Raw genomic sequence first — 19052 nt, 5'->3', positions numbered from 1 at the left:
GAGCGCTAGCCCTGGGCTGAAGAGCTGAGGGACAGCGCCCAGGCCCAGAGTTCAGGCCCCACAACCAGACCCCCAAAAAAAAAATATCTTTTAAAAATATTATAAAAAAAAACAGTACTTATGGCTGGGAAGGTGGCTCAGTGATAGAGTGCCTGCCTTGCATGCATGAGGCCCTGGGTTCCATTCCTCAGCACCACTGGCCAGCAAAAAAAAAAAAAGAAAGAAAGAAAGAAAAAGAAAACACAGCAGTACTTAAAATTCAACCATCGGCCAGGTGCCAGGGTCTCATGCCTATAATCCTAGTTACTTAGGAGGCTGAGATCTGAGGATCATGGTTCAAAGCCAGCTCCGGGCAGGAAAGTCTATGAGACTCTCATCTCCAATAAAACACAAGAAAACCAGAAGTGGCGCTGTGGCTCAAGTGGTAGAGTACTGGCCTTAAGCTGAAGAGCTGAGGGACAGCGCCCAGGCCCAGAGTTCAAGCCCCATGACAGACAAAAAAAAAAAATTTAACCATGGGATCACTGGTGGGAGAAGGTTGCAGTTTTTAATTTTGTTTTGAGCTTTGCAGTGCTGAGCACTGAACTGAGGGACTTTCACATTATAGGCAAGAACTCTAAGTAATGCACTATATCCCAGCTCACTGATGTTTTAGTTTTTTGGGGGATGTCTTTAGAAAAGACCAGACATCCAAACTCTCTTTTTTTTTCTACACTTGAGAGGTTTGAACTCAGGGCCTGGGTGCTGTCCCTGAGCTTTTCTGCTCAAAGCTAGCACTCTACCACTTTGAGCCACTGTGTCACTTCTGGTTTTCTAGTAGTTAATTGGAGATAAGAGTCTCAGAGATTTTTCTGCCCGGGTTGGCTGTGAACCACGATCCTCAGATCTCAGGCTCTGGAGTAACTAGGATTACAGGTGTAAGCAGCTGGAGCCCAGCAATCTCTTTTCTTGCTCTTTACTTCCAAGCTACAAAGTGAATGGTTTCCTCCACCACATGCTCCCACCATAATGTGCTATGCCATCACAATCAGTAATGAGCAGAAACCCCCAAACTGTGAGCAAAAAGGCTATTTCTTTTCTTTTTATGAGCTGATTATCACATATTTCTTATAGTAATAGAAAGATGACCAACACAAAGTGAGAGGCAACCCAATTTTAAGATCAGCAATGAATTTGAAGACATCACTCCACAGGTATTTATAAGTGGCTAAATAGACATGATAAACCGTATTTAGTATCATCAATCCTTAGAAAAATGCAAATTAAAATGACCATGAGATACTTCATATCAAATAGGTAGATCTATCAATGAAAAAATATGTTGGCAAGAAATTAGAGTATTTCATGGAATATAGTACAGATCCCTTGGAAACAGTTTGGCACTCCTTAAAATGCTACACATAGAATAATCTTATGAGTGAGATACTCTCAATAATATACATACTCAAGAAAATTAAAAATTTATGTCCACATAAACAATGATACATACAAAATTTGCCCGAAGTGATATTGAAGAATATTTTCCAGCTTTTTTCTGTTTTTCTGCTCAGAGGCTGTTCTGCAGGTGACTGAAGCTGCTGTCTAGAACTATTCTGCCTCCCAAAGCTCCTGGCTAGCTTAGCCAACAGCCACCACTGCCCAAGTGTAGTTTGGGCAGGTCACTCTCACTACTGCTAAAGAGGCTCCCACACCAGGCCAACATGCCATCATTGCAGCAGTAACTTTTCCGATTTCTAAGACCACTTGTCATCACTTTGGCCACCATTCTAAAATCACCACCACTACCATGGATGACCCTTCAGACTTGGGATTTTTCTGTAGCCTCCTGTGGTGGCAGTGATGAGCATTGTCCCACACCATGATGGCTGAATGCAGGTGGATCCAGCACACATGCACAAAATACCAAGTGCAAATCCCAGCTCTAGGAGCCAAGAACTAGCATGAAACTAGTCCTAAAATTTTATAGTTAAATGCTGAATGTGAGCTAGCTTATGGGAGCCCATCCCTTTGACCTATATAAGCTATATTCTTCTCATTCTTACGGAAAAAAAAACAAAATAGAAAAACCTTGCAACATATACTGCCTCCCTTGTGCTTCAATAAACCTCATTCAGATGGTTGACTAGCCTTTTCATATAATTGAACAGAGGAGACCTGAGCTAAGTTGGTAACACACAGAGCTGGCAAAACTAAGGAGAATTTTCCATAATCTTGCTGTATTTTTTATCTGAAATAGTTCACTGAGCTAATAAGCACAGTGACTTACACCTCAAACATGCATTCTAACTAGTTGGGAGGCAAATATAATTCCAGGCAAGCCCAGGCAAAAAGTTTACAGAGTCTTCATCTTGACCAATAAAAAGGTGAGTGGGACAAGATACACTTATCCAGCAATATGAAAGTATAAAGAACAGGAATGCAGTCCAAAAGTGGGCACAGGGAAAAAGCAAGGCCCTATCTCAAAATAAACAGGGCAACCCTGCACTGGTGACTCACACCTGTAATCCTAGCTACTAAGGAGGCTGAGATCTGAGGATCACAGCTCAAAGCCAGCCTGAGCAGGAAAGTCCATGAGACTTTTATCTACAATAAATTACTCAGAAAAGACCAGAAGTGGCTCTGTGGCTCAAATGGTAAAGCAATAGCCTTTAGCCAAAGCAGCTCAGAGACAACAACCTAGGCCCTAAGTTCAAGCCTCAAAAGACTAGCACAAAAATAAATAAACAAACAAGGCAAAAAAGGGCTGGAGGAGTAAGAGATGGCTCAAATGGTATTTATTATGCCTGCCTAGGAAGCTCAAGGTCCTGAGCTCAAAACCCAATAGTGTCAAAGAAAGAGAAAAAATTATTTGATTTAAAGGCTGAAATAAGACTCCATCACAAAAGCAAAAGCAAAATAATAGTAGTTTTTAATGCTTTGAATTTATACTTTGTGAAATGGTATCTTGAAACTTTTCTTTTTTCTCTAGCTTTCTGTACCCATTCTCAATTTCTTCTGTATTTAACCTCTTGAAATTTGTTGACTTTATGAAAACAACATAAGTACAAAGAAGTAAAAGTGAGAACCTACCTGAAGTCTTGCTAGTTGTGCAGTACGGGCTACTATTTTATTGTATGGCTCAACAATTTTTACTTTCATCCTAAAAGGAAACAGAGAGTAATGAAAATAAAATAATTTTCAAAATATTGAAAGATAAAAATATTTTCATTCTTATAAAATTAACAACAGTACCTATCAACGGCTCCCTGTAAAGCCCCAATTCTTGTCTGCATCATCTGAAGAACACCTAGGAAAACAAATCAGCTTACATTAACTTGATAAATTTACAAGGACTCATGCTGGGTAAAGAAAGCAAATTAAAAGAAAACATACATGTTTATTTTTTTTTCAGCTGCCATCTTAATCTAAGCAACCAACTGCATTGTTGTATAGCCTGTAACTGGATTTCCTCCAATCCATAAAATCAGATGTGACCAGTTAATGGATAAAGGTTTCTGATTTAGGATAGTGAAGAAGTCTTGAAACTAGACAATGGTAGTAAGTATACAATATTGCAAATACACAATGATATTGAATTATACACCTTAAAATAGTTAAAATGGTAATATTTATGTGAGTCTTACTAAAATTACACAACAAAAATCTTGACACATTTTTACAAGTTCAAATTATAAAACTGTATCGTACTAATCTTCTGCTGAAAATCTTTCCATGGTCTCTAGTTCATTCCAATATAAAAACTATTCTCCATCTATATACCATCATCTATCCAATTTTTCAGATTAAAATCCTAGAGATCACTGGTTTATGACTCTATTCTCTTTGTCCTTTCAACTCCATCAATAAACCCTATCAGCTCTGCTTCCATTTCTCTTTTTGTATATAACTACTACATTCTAAGGTATTATTCTCTAGAACCATCGGTGTAAATTATTAATCTCATTAAATTATTAACCTCTTATTTACACTCTTATTTACACTCTAATGGTCTGCCCAGGAATTTAGAATTAAATAAAAATTCCTTTCTAAGACCTCTGTGATTCTCTTCCTTCAAGAAGTGTTATTCTAGACTTCTTTCTACACCTCAGACATGTCAAGTTAATTCTTTCCTTCCCAAAGCTTACAATACTTTTTCCCCCCTGATCTTCACATGATGGCTCATTCTCATCATTCAAATTTCAGTTCAAAAGTCAACTTCTCAAAAAGGTCTTTCTGAACACTATAGACAGTGGAAGACTTTTCTTCCTCCATATCATCACCTGTCTAGTTTTCTTTGTAGGACTTAAAAGCATCTGAAGTTACTCTTTGTACTTTTTTTTATAAGTCTACCTCTTATATGAAAAATAAGCTCCTAAGAACAAAGACTACCACTGTTCACACATGCCAGCTACCTACCAATCTCTCAATTATAATTTGATTGACTGAGTGAGCAAATGAATGAATGGGATCTCACTTATTAAAATAGACTTAATAAATGAAATCAAGCTACTTATATGGCAAAATTTTTCTATGTGCAAATAAAGTAGAAGTTGCAAAGAGATTTAAATTTTCTAAGTACACCCAGAAGCATTGCAATAAGTACTTAGAAATATACTACATTAGGCTGGGACAAGGCTAAAGTGGTGGAATGCCTACCTGATAAGCACAAGGCCCCAAGTTTAAACCCCACTACTGCTAAAAGAAATAAATGCTAAAATGAATACTAATAAATTTATATTTAGGCTTTTGATAAACAAACAATCTGGAAAATATCATAAAAGCAAACTTTTGGTATTTTGTACATTCATCCAATGTTTAGCTCAAACAACACATAGACATACATAGTATATGTATTTACATATGTATATCTCATATAATACATATGAGATTTTTATACCTATAGACACACATGCATATGTGTATATGTTTTTGTATGCATATATGTGTGTGTGTGTATATTTATGTTCACCAGTGCTGAGACTCAAACCCAGGACATCACACATAATATGCAGATGCTCTACCAATGAGCTACACTCAGTCCTTAGTGTATATTAAATGTTGTAATTCCTAAAAGGTATTATGAAAAAAATCAGGCTCTGATAATACACACACATTTAATCCTAACTACTTAGAAAGAAGACAGTGGAACATGGAGGTCCCAGGCCAGCCCAGGTGAAAATTTCCCCAGATCTCATCTCAACAGTTAAGCTGGGCATGGTGATGGACACATCCCAGGTAGGATGGGAAGAATAAATAGAAAGATTGCAGTATAAGTGGTCCCAGGCAAAAACTAAGTCTGTCTCAAAAATAACAAAGGAAAAAGGGTTGGAGACATGGCTCAAGTGCCTATCTAGTAACTACAAAGCCCTAAGTTCAAATCCTAGCACTGCCAAAAAAGGAAAAAAATATGGGAAAAAAGGACAGATTATATGACTAAAAGACATATGGGGGGGGAAGGATGGGAAGGGATGGGAAGGGGAAACAAAGGAGGAGGCTATAATGCTTGATAAGAAATATACTCATTATCTTGCCCATGTAATTGTAACCCCTCTGTATAGTATTTTCACAAAAAAAAAAGACATATAAAAAATAAGGAAAATACTTCTATAATAATCGTTCATCTACATATATAAAACTCAGAACTAAAGTATTACCATATTTCAATAAATTTTCAGAAATGGAAAATTCATTTTCTTGAAAAACTACTAAAATATTATTTATCAGAAACTCATGAAAAGTACATGCAAGATAATTTCTAATACTAGATCAATCAGTACCGAGAGCCTTTTAGTTTCCCCAAGAACATAGTCATATACTTATCCCAGATATTCAAATGAGAATCAAGCTATCATACCCAAAATACTAAGTTATTCAGCAGGATGTCTTAGAAACAGTGTAGTTTAAGATGTTAGTACCTTTGAGTACATGAGAAATCGCAGGAGAGCACTAAAGAATATTACCAACACAAAAAACAATATCCTCCCTTAAGAATCTGAACAAAGGGCTGGGAAGGTGGCTCAGTGGTAGAGCGCTTGCCTTGCATGCATGAGGCCCTGGGTTCGATTCCCCAGCACCACATAAGCAAAAAGAAAAAAAGCCAGAAGTGGTGCTGTGGCTCAAGTGGTATAGCGCTAGCCTTGAGCTGAAGAGCTGAGGAACAGCACCCAGGCCCAGAGTTCAGGCCCCACAACCGGACTCAAAAAAAAAAAAAGAATCTGAACAAAATAGAGCAATATCATTTAGCCTTCTCTTAATGTATAATTATTAAATGTGATTTAATAATAGTAATTATAGTATGAGTAATAATGAAAAACATAATCGTAACATTTCATATTTGTGAGGTGTACTTTAATCAAGAGAGAATGAAAAATTCATAAAAAATTTGGTCAAACAAAAAGATTCATACAAATAAAAATCTAATATTTTATTATTAACTATACTTTTACAGATAATAGCTTTAAAGAAAAAAAGAAAAAGCATTGCAACCACCTATTCTGGTGATGTTGGTTTTTTTTGTTTTAAATGACTTACACTTATTGGACTTCTCTGTGTGGGCTTTGTTGTATATATTTTGTTAACTCATTTAAATCTTCAGACTAATATAGTTTGGGTACATATTAATACTCCTGTTTTATAGATAGAAAAACTAAACAGAATGAATAACTAGTTTTCCCAAAGTCACATGGTTATCTGGTAACCAGTTATCTGGTATTGAAGCCAGGATAATTAGTTCAAATAATTTATTTATGGTAGAACATGGTCACCATATTCACTTACACATTGTCTTGCTGGCTGTTTTCAAACCACTATGTTAGCACTTAGTAGCTGCATCACAAACTTATGGCCCCCAAATCTAAAAGTGTTTACTATCTAACTCTCAAAAGAAAGTTTGCAAATCCCTGGTCTAGTGCCATTTAATATGTGACAGTCCACAGAAATATACCTTCCAAAGACTCAATCCCAGTTGCTTGTGCCAGTAAATCTTCATGTCTTGCAACAACCTAAAAAAAATCAAGAATGAATAATCAGTATTTTCTCTATTAGGCATTTTTCTGTGTGACCACAAGAAGAAATAAAGATTTCAGTATATAAAGGGGATAAATACAAAAACACATGTTATGAAAGTATGCTTATTAGCGAGAACACACACACTTACAGCCAATATAGCAAGAGCAGATTGCTAACTTTTCACTAGCCCTGTCCATAGTCTGAGCTACAAACACAAAATATCATATATTTTACATTAGGGAGTTTCTAAAGAATAAAAGATTCATTGTCCACAGCTCAAGACACTGTGAAGTCCAAGATAAAGGTGTCAGCAAATTTAAGAGTCGGGTGAATAGATATTCCTCATAAATGGTGCATTTATAATTCCATGGAAAGGCAGTCTCATTTATGCCTCTCAGAAAGGCACTAATCACTTCTCATAAGTCCCACATCTTAATACTAACACAATGAGGATGTACTTTCATAACATTTGAAGTTTGGGCAAGCCCAATAGCTTGCCCTTTGTTGTCCTCAATTTAAACAGAGTTGTGTAAAAATGAAAAAACTAGCTAATTCTTCACCTGCTATTATTGTGCTATCCCTTAAAAAAAAAAAAAGTATGTCCAAACATCAGGTTCTCTTGGTTCTTGAACATAATTTCAGCATCAAGATTACATTGTAATTTGGGAAGATAAAGCACTGTGTTTCTCTATCCCTATTCCTTGAGTAAGTCCTCTCCTACAAATGGTTGAAAATTATGAAAATTAAGGTAATGAAAATTACCTTAATGCAAATTAAGGTAATGTGAAGACAAAGGCTCAAGTGGAAGAGTACATGCATGCACCACTGAGTTCGAACTCCTGTACCACCACAAGAAGAAAAGAAAGAAGGGAAAAGGAAAGGAAAAGACAAGTGGAACAATGTGGATGGTCATAACTAAAGCAAAGATTAAAACAGACTAAAAAGTAAAGAGTACTTACAAAAGAATCCTAGGAACATGAAGAAATCACACAAATCTTTATAAAGTACTACAGAAATTATTATCACTGTGCACTCTTTATTTCAGTGAGTAAAAAGTTGTTGAATGTCTAGTTGGTAAATTGAAGTTTACTGAAAGCATCAGAGATTCATTCACCACCTTCTTTTTTCTGTTCTGGATCCCACTGTTGTCAAGTCTTTTCCTATCATATTCATCTTACAAGAGTTAACTTTAGTGTTAAGTTTTCTGCATTTTTATTTCAAAGATGGAGAAAAGATCAAATTTTCCATCTTTTGATGTGGTCATTAATGTAAACCATCCTAATAAGATTAATTTTTTTAACTCTTTATTTTTTTTAACCCTATGATACTTTGGAAAGGTTGAAAAGCATAAAATTACACTTTCACAGACTCCCTTGAAGCCAACTAGATGAATTTCTAAAAGATGTAGAAAACAGAAGACAGATGAAAGCTATTTCCCTGTTTCTGTTTCAGCAAGTAAGCAAGGTGCTATGACCTGAGGACTTAAGACAGTTGAGAGAGGGCTGGGAAAGTGGCTCAGTGGTAGAGCGCTTGCCTTGCATGCCTGAGGCCCTGGGTTCGATTCCTCAGCACCACATAAGCAAAAAGAAAAAAGCCAGAAGTGGCGCTGTGGCTCAAGTAGTAGAGCACTAGCCTTGAGCTGAAGAGCTGAGGGACAGTGCCCAGGCCCAGAGTTCAGGCCCCACGACCGGACCCCCCCCCAAAAAAAAAAAAAAAAGACAGTTGAGAGAGCCACATTGTTCATTCTAGTGTTAGTCACCAGCTATATAGAAAGAGAATTTTAGCAGTGACATAAGAAGAGAGCTTCCAGGCCTCTATATTGCATTGATGGTACTTCCCTCAACTTAGTCCACTGGATGTTCACCCAATAATTTCAAAGACACAAAAACCAGTTCCATGTTAAATAGCTTCCTACATCAGAAGTGGTGGCTCAAAACTGTAATCTCAACTACTCAGGAAGAAGAGATCAGAGGATTTTGGTTCAGGTTATCAAGACTATCTCCGTCGATAAGCTCATCATGGTAGCTTGAACTGTCATCCCACCTCTGCAGGAAGCATAATAGGAAGATCATAGTCATGGGGCCAGCCCCAACAAGATTCTACCTGAAAAAAAGCAAGAAAGGTTGGGAAAGTGGATGAAGTGGTAGCAAGTACAATACAACCCAAAATAAAAATAAATTTTAGGAGCTGGGAAGGTAGCTCAGTGGTAGAGCGCTTGCCTTGCATGCATGAGGCCCTGGGTTCGATTCCTCAGCACCACATAAGCAAAAAGAAAAAAGCCGGAAGTGGCGCTGTGGCTCAAGTGGTAGAGCGCTAGCCTTGAGCTGAAGAGCTGAGGGACAGCACCCAGGCCCAGAGTTCAGGCCCCACGACCGGACCAAAAAAAATAAATAAATAAATTTTAAAAAGCCTTCCTAACTTTCTGCTTTAAGTACTAAAGAATGGACTTTATTGCTTGGGCTGGCTTCAAACCATGATCCTCAGATCTCAGCCTTCTGAGTAGCTAGGATTACATGTGTGAACCACCAGTGCCCAGCTAAGTTGTTGTTTTTATTGATAAAGAAAATAAATCACAATTAGTCAGGTATGTCTCATGATATACCAGATCTATTTACCAAGTTTCCTAGTAAATAACTATTCACAGATTTGTTTGTTCATCTACACATTTATTAGGCAACTACAAAGACAAAAGTCATAAACAAGGAAATATAAAGCTACTCTATAAAAATTATAGAATTGTAGAAGAGTAAGCAACCTTTAAGACTAGCTAATGCAATCATCTTTTCTTGGTCATTTCAAATTAGTTGATTGAATCCCCATATTAAATTAGAAAAAAAGATCAGACATTAGACAATATGAAAGTCAGTTAACAAGTAGCTGAGATTGGGACCTATCTACTAATTGCCTACACTGTGCTCTACATACCACAACATCTACCCCACACAGCATTCATCAACTTTGTATAATTCAGGAAATGTTACACCTTGTTATTACAGGGGTAAACGGCCAATGTAATATCCTAATGTTTCTTATCCATATTGTACAACTTCCAAATCTCATAGAACTTTTACTAAAGACATCCTATTTGTTGCTGACTATATTCACCACACATCTGTTTAGGTGGTAAACAAAAAGAACAAATAAAAGTTTCTGGGAAGGTAGGTATATTTGTCTCCAACTAACAAAAAGAAGTTTATAGGAATTTTATAAAAAAATAACTTGAAAAATAAGTTATACTGTTAAATTATGTATTTATTCATGTAGATAGGCATTTAGATAATAATGAGATTACAAAAATGCTAAACTATCACTTTACAATGAATAATCTGAATGATCCAGAAGACTTATGTTACCTGTAAGTGTAGTTCTTTATCCAACTGACTGATTCCTTGGGCAAGTTTTGCTAGCTGCTCAGCAATTACAGCTTGATGAATAGACTGGGAAGTATAAGCCTTTACATCGAAGTCTTCATTTAAAAAGTCACTGTAACACTCTAGGAAAAAAAAAGAAAAAGAAAATAGTTACTTACCCTATATTAAACCACAGTTATAAAGCAACAGAATGATTACAGTCAAAATTAGCATATTTTGACATCTTACAGATTACAAGTATTGTAAGCTTCCTATTGTAAGGTCCACTCCTGGATAGCTAGCAGACTCCACCCTTTTCGCAGCAAAGTCTCCACCCAGTACCTGCATTACCTAGGCAACTGGCACACCTGGAAGAGGTCATATCTGCATCTGCTGAGGTCACATCTGAATTTGATGTGGCCACACCTTTCTCCGCCCATACCCTAGATAAGGCTTAGCCCAGGCCCAGACGCTCTCTCTCTTGCTCTGTTCTTTTCTAGCTCTTTCTCAGCTCTTTCCTTCTCTTCTCTTTCCCAGCTCCCTTCTCTTTTCTAGCTCTCTCTGCTCTTTTCTAGCTTTCTCAGCTCTTTCCTTCTCTTCTCTTTCCCAGTTCTCTTCTCTTTCCTAGCTTGCTCTTTTCCACCGCTTTCCCAGATGCTCTCTTTTCTAGCTCTTTTCTCTCTTTTCTAGCTCTTTTCTCTCTCTTTCCCAGCTCTTTCTCTTTCCCAGGTCTCCCAGCTCTCTTTCCCAGGCCTTTCCCCACCGCGTGGAGGACCAAGATGGCCTGGTGCCAGCTGGAACGATGAATAAACCTACTCCTTACCTGAATACCACGTGTGTGGTGCTGTTCTTACTCGGCTACCTCTTTTTAAAAACCTAACACCTATAATGATGACGGAGAATAGGAGCAGGCATAAATGAAAAAAAAGTAGTAATATTCCTAAGAGCCAGATACTGATCTAAATACTATATACATACAGACTCATTCAATCCTCACATTATCCTGTTGGAACTATTATTTTCCTCATTACACAGATGAGGAACAGGCACAGAAAAGGCACAGAACTTGTCCAATGTCACTGGGGTTTCAACTAGGAAGATCTGTTGCTGAATCCAGTCTATAAGTGTTTTACATTTATAGTAAAATCAAAACAAAGGAAAACATTTGGTGAAGAGTAAAAGACAACCACTAACCACACCTTTTATTCCAAGAAAATGAGGTCATTACCAGGGAGAATACAAGAGGAAATTACCTATTTGTAATATTTATTGGGGATCCAAGGGAAGATTGAAGCTTAGTGACATCATCCATTACCCAGCAATTCTCCTCACTAACAGAACATACTGAGCAACTATTCTTACATCAATCTTGCCATACAATTACTAAAGAAGTAGTCCTAACAGTAGACCTGATTCCATCAGTATTCCACAAGCTCAAAATCATCAGCAGGCACAACTCTTCAGACAATGTCACCAGACTGCAGGAACTCCAAATGTTAAAGGAAGAGACTGGGGCAACACAAACTTCTAGCACAGGAGAGATCTGGTCTAGCAAGGCTGGGCCAAGATAGAAACTGAGAAAGCAACACTAACTACATGACATAAAACACATAGGTGGGGGCTGGGAAGGTGGCTCAGTGGTAGAGTACTTGCCTTGCATGCTCAAGGCAATGGGTTCGATTCCTCAGCACCACATAAGAAAAAAGCCGGAAGTGGCGCTGTGGCTCAAGTGGTAGAGCTCTAGCCTTGAGCTGAAGAGCTGAGGGACAGCGCCCAGGCCCAGAGTTCAGGCCCCATGACCGGACCCAAAAAAAAAATAAAATAAAATAAAAAATAAAACACATAGGCGACAAAGTGCAGTCTTGAGGACCAGCAAAATGCTGCTATCAGTCACCATTTCATATAGGAAATCTTGTTGTGAGGCCCTAAGTGGCATGACCATAAAGAATGCCAGCCTATCCAGAGGAGAGCACAGCAATTATGACCCCAGAACTGAAGGGCCCCCATAGCGAACAAGAGAGTTGGAGGGACCTGGGACTTGTGGCATGCCACACATTAAATAGTGAGTGGCTGGGGACTGTGTGGTTGAAAGCCTCAACTATACTCAGAACACTAAGTCTACCTTCCTATTCTAGGGAGCCAGTTGAGGTCTCAGAGCAGCCAGCATTCCCCTGAGCTGACTCTAACCCAGTGTCCCCTGGCAGGAATAACTCCTTTAGACCATTAAAAAAGACAAAAGAAAAGTACATCCGAGAGCAAACAGCAATGCTAAGTTTTTTTCTTTTTCCCTCTTCTTTGGCTCTTCGTCTTTTTTACTTTTTTGTGAATATTTTTACTTTTGGCTCAGACCAAAAGCAAGACCCTATCTCAAAATAAGTCAGAATAGGAGCACTAGTAGCATCATTCAAACCATGGTAAATTAGTCCAACCCTGAAATCAATATGGACTTGATTCCAAAAACTAAAAATAGACATACTACATGACTCTACTATACCACTCTTTGGCAAATAAATAAATGAGTATAAAACAACATATGAGAGAGGCACCTGCAGGCATGTTTAATGAAGCACTACTAACAATAACCAAGCTTTGGAAGTAGCCTAGGTGGGCAACAACTGATAAATAGATAACAGAAATGTGGTACATATACACAATTGAGCATTATTCAATCTTAAAAAGAACAAAATCATGTCATGTGCGAGAAAATGGACAGCATTATAGACCATCATACTGCCAAGCACAAAAGGCCAAAAGACACGGAATTTTTCTAATATATGGAATCTAGTCCTAAAATGAGTACAATGGTAATAATGACAGAGAGGGTAAAAAAGAAAAGGAAGATTCTAAGTAGGATCAAAGCATGTTGCATGTACACACACACACACACACACACACACAGACACACACACAGACACACACACACACACACCCTAGCTCCATTCAAGGTTTAAAGCCAAGGAAGAGCACTGTCAGCTTTTCATTTGAGAACAGTAATTTTGGCAGTAGTGTGCAAGATTACTAAAAAACAATTCATTGCATAAAGCTGCTCTGAAGGTGGCTCCAGTTGCTTTTTGCAACTCTACATTTTCAAAATACTGTGAGCCAGGTGTCATCTTATGGAGGCATCTTAAAATCAACCACAGTGAATATCTACACCAGGGAAGCAGGAACATACTAGAAAATTATAACTTTTTCTTTTCTTTTTTTTTCCAGAAAGCAGCTTTACCATTAGACCATGGAGTATAGTCAGTAAAGAACAGGACCATATTAACTACCCACTAAATAAGACAGTGTCACAAAAAAAAACTATCAAGGACATGACAAATTTGGCAAATATTCAGACAGGATATTGTGAAGGAATTAGAGAAAAGCTGAAAAATAGATGATGAGGTAGCCCAAATCAAGGTTGACTTCCAGGTTTTACAAGTAATTGATACAGGGTATTCAGTTTTGCACTAACCATAAAAACAAATCCCTGCCTCAAAGGAATTCATAATTTAAACAAGGAACAATCACATATTTAACAAATTCCCTATAAGTGGTAACAAGATATTAAAAGAGAAAAAAGACTAAAGGCATGAACACTTTACTTCATGTTTTCCTATGTAGAAGTTTCAATATTCACATGTAAATTGTCATATGTTGAACTAGTACTGGTTGTTGACATGATAGAAATTACAGCAGACAGTTTAAAATAGTTGTATAATTCAGAAGAGAAGTAATGATCCTTTGAAACTACCAATAAAAAATATTAGAAAACTTGGGAAGAAATTTTAGAATGCACACAGGCACACAGAGAAAAGAAAAAAGAAAAACAAGGAAATGAGAAAGAAGGGAAATGAGTTAGAAATAAGGTTTAGAATCCCAAAAAAACACCAAAAATTGAGGAGTGAATAAAGGAAATAAATTAAGCAACCAAAATGTCAGAGGGGAAAAATGGGGAGCAACACTGGTCAGCAGCAATCCAGAAGACCTAAAATGAGGCACAATGAAGGCTGAACATCAGTTTCTGAGGCAAGGCATTCCCAAAATAACTTAGATAATGCTTTTCTTTTATGATTTTCTTATTCCCATAGGAGGCACATTGGAAACATCTTCAACGTTTTCAAAGTATGCATCTACCCACCAATTCTATCCTATCAATCTATTCTGTCACTATCAAATCCCTGAAATGATGAATCATGCCTACTGATGGAAATACTTAATATCTAATCCCTGGGATATGTTACAATGGTAGTCAAGGACCACTGAATTAACCAGCGATAAATACATACAGACAACCAGAAAAGATCACCTGGAGAATAAAGGTTTTAAAATATAAAATCCATACACCATGAGGGAAGTATTTCAAGAAAAAAGGCACACTCCTTACAAGTTCAAATGGGGACCAAAAGTGTCCCTTTATTTTCCCAGAAATCATTTGAAACATTTGAATGGTACAAAATATGAGTGATTGGGTCCCTAAGGAGACAGGGAGAAAATCTAGAGCTCCACAGGAGGAATTGTCCTTGGGAAGAGGAAGAAAGTGTTTCAAATACAAGGTATTTGACCTAAAGGGGGTTGGGGGAGAAAGAATGATTTAGGTTCAGGTCAAATGTGAAGGTTTGATGGCAAAAACAGGAGGAAGTTCACATCTAAGGTAGTCTATTTTATAATGAAGTTGAGTCAGTTTTTTAACTTAAACAGAGACTTGAAGAAAGAAGATATAAATACTACTGTGAAAAACTGCAAAGAGAATTAAACAGGAAAATATAGAAAACATGTTTAATGATTATTTACTCTCTCAAAACAGGAAAAACTCCTGGAATACAGCTCACCGAAACACATAAACATTTGCAATTTGTTGCTCCTTCTACTTGTTCACCTGGGTGAAGTTCTAGTTATACTTCAAAACTAACTTCATCTAGTAAGGCTTTCCAGGCACTCCTTAACCAATTTCTAACCACTAGTTTTCATCCTATTTTCATGCTCTTCTTTGTACATACAAACTGAGTACTACTCCTACAACACTATCAAATCTAACTTAACAGCTTAACAAAATAATTTCCCATACTCATAGTGAGCTATTTGAAAACAGAAACTTCAGAGTTTAAAACTTGGTTAAACTGAATTTCAATTACGATACAAAAATGTATTCAACAAAGGCTCTAACGGATCTAACGCAGTCTAGTTCAGAAAACAACATGTTTTGACCAAAGCCTATAAGTTACCCCCAAAAAGTCTATTACGGCACTTGTAAAATATTTAATAGTCAGAGAAAACACTAATTTAGAACTTAATTTCAATCATTGGTCTACATATGTGCATTTGCTTCTTACAAGGATGTTCAATCTTATAAGCATTCTGAACCTGCTATGTGCAAGATACTGCTAAGAATGCTGTGAAACCTAAAAAGGGGGGGTTACAATACAGTGGAGGCAAGGAAAGAAAGTATACAAATGATTTCAATACAAAGTAGAATGAGATGTCCATTAGGGAAAAAAATTTAGAACAAGTGAGAAGGGCCTCGTGTTTACCCATTGAACCATGAACTTTATTCTGAAAGTAAATTAACAGCATTGATATAATTGTACTTTTCAAGCGTACTATATCTAACTTATTTGGGACAATTTCTCTCCCAAACTACTACTAGTAAATCTGATTCCTATATTCCAAAAAAAAATGGTTATTTCCAACTTGAGTGAAAACTCTCAACACTTTCAAGTGTAACTGTGGATAACTACTTCTATATACATATATATAGTATACACACATACACACACACACACACACACACACACAAAGACATACAAGCCTACAAGGGGCACCTATAACCCAATAATTTAACGGAAGTGTTTCCCACCGTAATTTAACGATCTTCTCTTTTATTAAGCGTCTACTGGTTATGTGTGATTCGAACTCTTCAACCTTTTACTCAACGATTGTGGCAGAGAGAGGGTGGTGACTGCCAAGGCTGGAGCCCTGGATGGCGGGTCCTAGAGCTTCAGAAACACGGGAGGACCTAGCTGAAACTGGAGTCACCAGAAAACCAAGTGTCCCCAAGGCTCAGGAAGGGAAGTGGGGGGCAGGTCACAGCCAGGCAGCACCCGGACGCCAGGGGGCCGGGCAGAGGGGAGTGGTCACGTTGAGACCGGAAAACTTTCTGTCCAGCACAGGTTGAGGAAGCCGCCTGGGCTCAGGCACGAATCGCAGCAGCCCTTCACCTCACCACTTGTACGGACGCCGATTCCTTACCGTCCTGCAGAAGCTCCCTCACTGTCGCTGCAGCTGCTCCACAAGCCTGAGCCCCAAGGCCAGCCACAGCGACGCCGCAGTCACTCCCTTCCATATTGGCAGGGGCTGGGTTGATGACGTCACGAGCCGTCCCGCCTTAGGGTGATGACGCAAAATCTAGGCGCCACCTGCCTCGTCGACCCGTGGGGGGCCTGCTGGACGTAGTCAGTCCCGGAGCGCTCTCCGGAGGCGCCGTGGGAGCCTGAGCCTGCGGCCGCGGAAGACCCGGATGCTTGGAGGAAGCGACGGCCGCGCGGCCCGCGCTTTCCGCGCTTCCCGGAGCAGGCGGGGTTTCCTCCCGCGAGGGCCACGTGGGCTCCGGGACGTGGCGGCGAGTATCTCCGAAGCGAGAATTGAACTTAAATCCCAAGCTTGGAGTTGTGTTTGAACGAGGCCGAGAGGAGAGCGGAGGCGTCCGGAGCTGCGCCCGCGCCCACAGTCGCAGGCGGGACTGGCTGCCACTCGGTCTTGAGTGGCAGACCTCGGGTAAAAAGCCGGCGGGAAACGCTGTTTCGTCCTTTAGAAATCCAAAAGCATTCAATAAGCGTAGCCAGGCGGGCGCTCGAGGCGCGGGTCGTGGTCTCTGAGCCTCTCTGATCACGCGGTGGACGTGCAATGAATTGCCAGAGACCCTGGGCTTAGAAACGCAAATTCTGTGACTCATAAGACACACAACTAATGTATCCTTAGCTATTCTTTATTGTTCATCACCAATACTAGTATCTGTGAATTATTGCATGTGTTCCCCCTTAGCTTTTTGTTGCTTTACATTGGAGTACTTTAATAGTTACACAAGGAAAAAATCTCGCGTCCCTACTATCACAGTACTAGGATGCGTGTGCAAACTAAGCATCAAGCTTTACCCCAAAGGAAATGGTGAAGATAAAGGCCCATCTACTATATTTATTTAGTCCAGTGTATAGGTTTATTTATTCCAGTTGTTCCAAGGTTGGCTACACATAGAAATCCCCTACATTCTCCAAACTCGAGATTTTTTTTTATTTAATCCTTGACATTTAAAAGCTCCATCAACCCTACAATCAAGGTTGAACCTGACCAACTTATTCAGCAAATACATATTTAGTGGGACTTTGTACCATTTACTATGACTACAAGAGTAAGAGACTGTACGAGTAAGAATGAAACGTCTTACTCCAGTAGTTTACTTGTAATCTCTTTGCCACTAGACTCTTTTAATTCTATGTTGTTTAAACTGTGCATTCCCTTCTTTGTAATATTGTCACCTCATTCATATTCTCTTCCTCTCCTCTCCTCTCCCTCTCCTCTCTCCTTTCCTTCTCCTCTCCTCGCATGCAGTCTGGGCATGGGCCCTGTACCTGGCTCCTTTTGCTCAAGCTAGCAGGCTACCACTTGAGCCACGGCCACTTCTTGCTTTTTCTGTGATTTAATTGGAGATAAGAGTCACAGACTTGACTGCCCAGGCCAGCTTCTAACCATGACCCTCAGATCTCAGCTTCCTGAGTTAACTAGGATTACAGGCATGAGCCCTCTGCACCCAGCTTTCTCTTGGTTTATGAATGCCATCCTTCACTTTTATTATTTCCAGCACCACAGTTCATCTGCCTCCATCTCCTTTATACTCCCCCTTTTCTCTGTGACTTAAATATTCCTGCTTTGAAAGGTTTCTGCAAGATAGGTCATCCACCTGTTTTAAAAGTGGTGAATGGTCTCACTGAGCCTGACTGGTTTTAAAGTTACTTAATTTTAAAGTTCTTAATTTCCTCTCCTCTGAATACAGTTTGGGGAAGACCTTTTAATACAAGACTAATAAAGTGAATAGAGCCCATAGCTTCTTATATAGTGTATATATGTATGTATACATATATATGTATATATAGTATACTGTCTAAATAATGACCACCCCATAGGCATTATTTTCTTCTCTACCTTTATTTTTTGTCTGTTTTCTTTGGTTAAAAGTATCACTCTACCTCCTTCCCTGTTGTTTCATCTTAATTTTGTAGATAATATTTCTACCAGGTACAAATATTATTTGGCCTTTTATGTGATTTTTGTTTTAAGCTGTGAAAAATTGCTCTTATCCTTGAATATTATAGGCTGAAGAAAATGATCCTATGGGGCTGGGAAGATGGCTCAGTGGTAGAGTGCTTGCCTTGCATGCATGAGGCCCTGGGTTCTATTCTTCAGCACCACATAAGCAGAAAAAGCTGGAAGTGGCGCTGTGGCTCAAGTGGTGGAGACTAGCCTTGAGCTGAAGAGCTCAGGGACAGTGCCTAGAACCAGAGTTCAGGCCCCATGACCAAAAAGAAAAGAAAATCATCCTATGTCTGAATGACCTTACAGTCACAGAGATGAAATTAGGCCAGTTATTTGAATATGTCAACTCCTGACTTGTCCCCTCTGCTGCCTAAGTCCCTGTCTCCCAGAACAGATTTCTAGGGAATGCTGATTTTTTTTTTT

General features: G+C 38.7%; 2 protein-coding genes across 3 annotated transcripts in view; one reads left to right on the top strand and one right to left on the bottom strand.

Moving 5' to 3' along the window:
• Positions 1-16883, bottom strand: part of Cog5 (component of oligomeric golgi complex 5) — a 206515-nt gene extending 189632 nt beyond the window's left edge. The window contains exons 1-5 of the mRNA XM_013034737.1: positions 16572-16883; positions 10341-10480; positions 6923-6980; positions 3232-3286; positions 3070-3139 (exon numbers count right to left, since the gene is read on the bottom strand). Coding sequence (XP_012890191.1) covers positions 3070-3139; positions 3232-3286; positions 6923-6980; positions 10341-10480; positions 16572-16665 — 417 coding nt within the window. The 5' untranslated portion in view covers positions 16666-16883. The remainder of the gene's footprint in view (positions 1-3069; positions 3140-3231; positions 3287-6922; positions 6981-10340; positions 10481-16571) is intronic.
• Dus4l (dihydrouridine synthase 4-like (S. cerevisiae)) overlaps positions 16884-19052 on the top strand; it is a 12259-nt gene continuing 10090 nt past the window's right edge. Inside the window, exons 1-2 of one of the 2 annotated variants that reach the window (XM_013034740.1) lie at positions 17222-17290; positions 17634-17743. The gene's annotated coding sequence lies outside the window, so the exon portion shown is untranslated. Of the gene's footprint in view, positions 17097-17221; positions 17291-17633; positions 17744-19052 lie in introns of those variants that run through there. The other variant, XM_013034739.1, reaches the window with a different exon arrangement.

Source organism: Dipodomys ordii, unplaced genomic scaffold (assembly GCF_000151885.1).
Source record: "Dipodomys ordii isolate 6190 unplaced genomic scaffold, Dord_2.0 Scaffold195, whole genome shotgun sequence".
Lineage (NCBI taxonomy): Eukaryota > Metazoa > Chordata > Mammalia > Rodentia > Heteromyidae > Dipodomys > Dipodomys ordii.
This window is presented reverse-complemented; position numbering and strand designations above follow the sequence as displayed.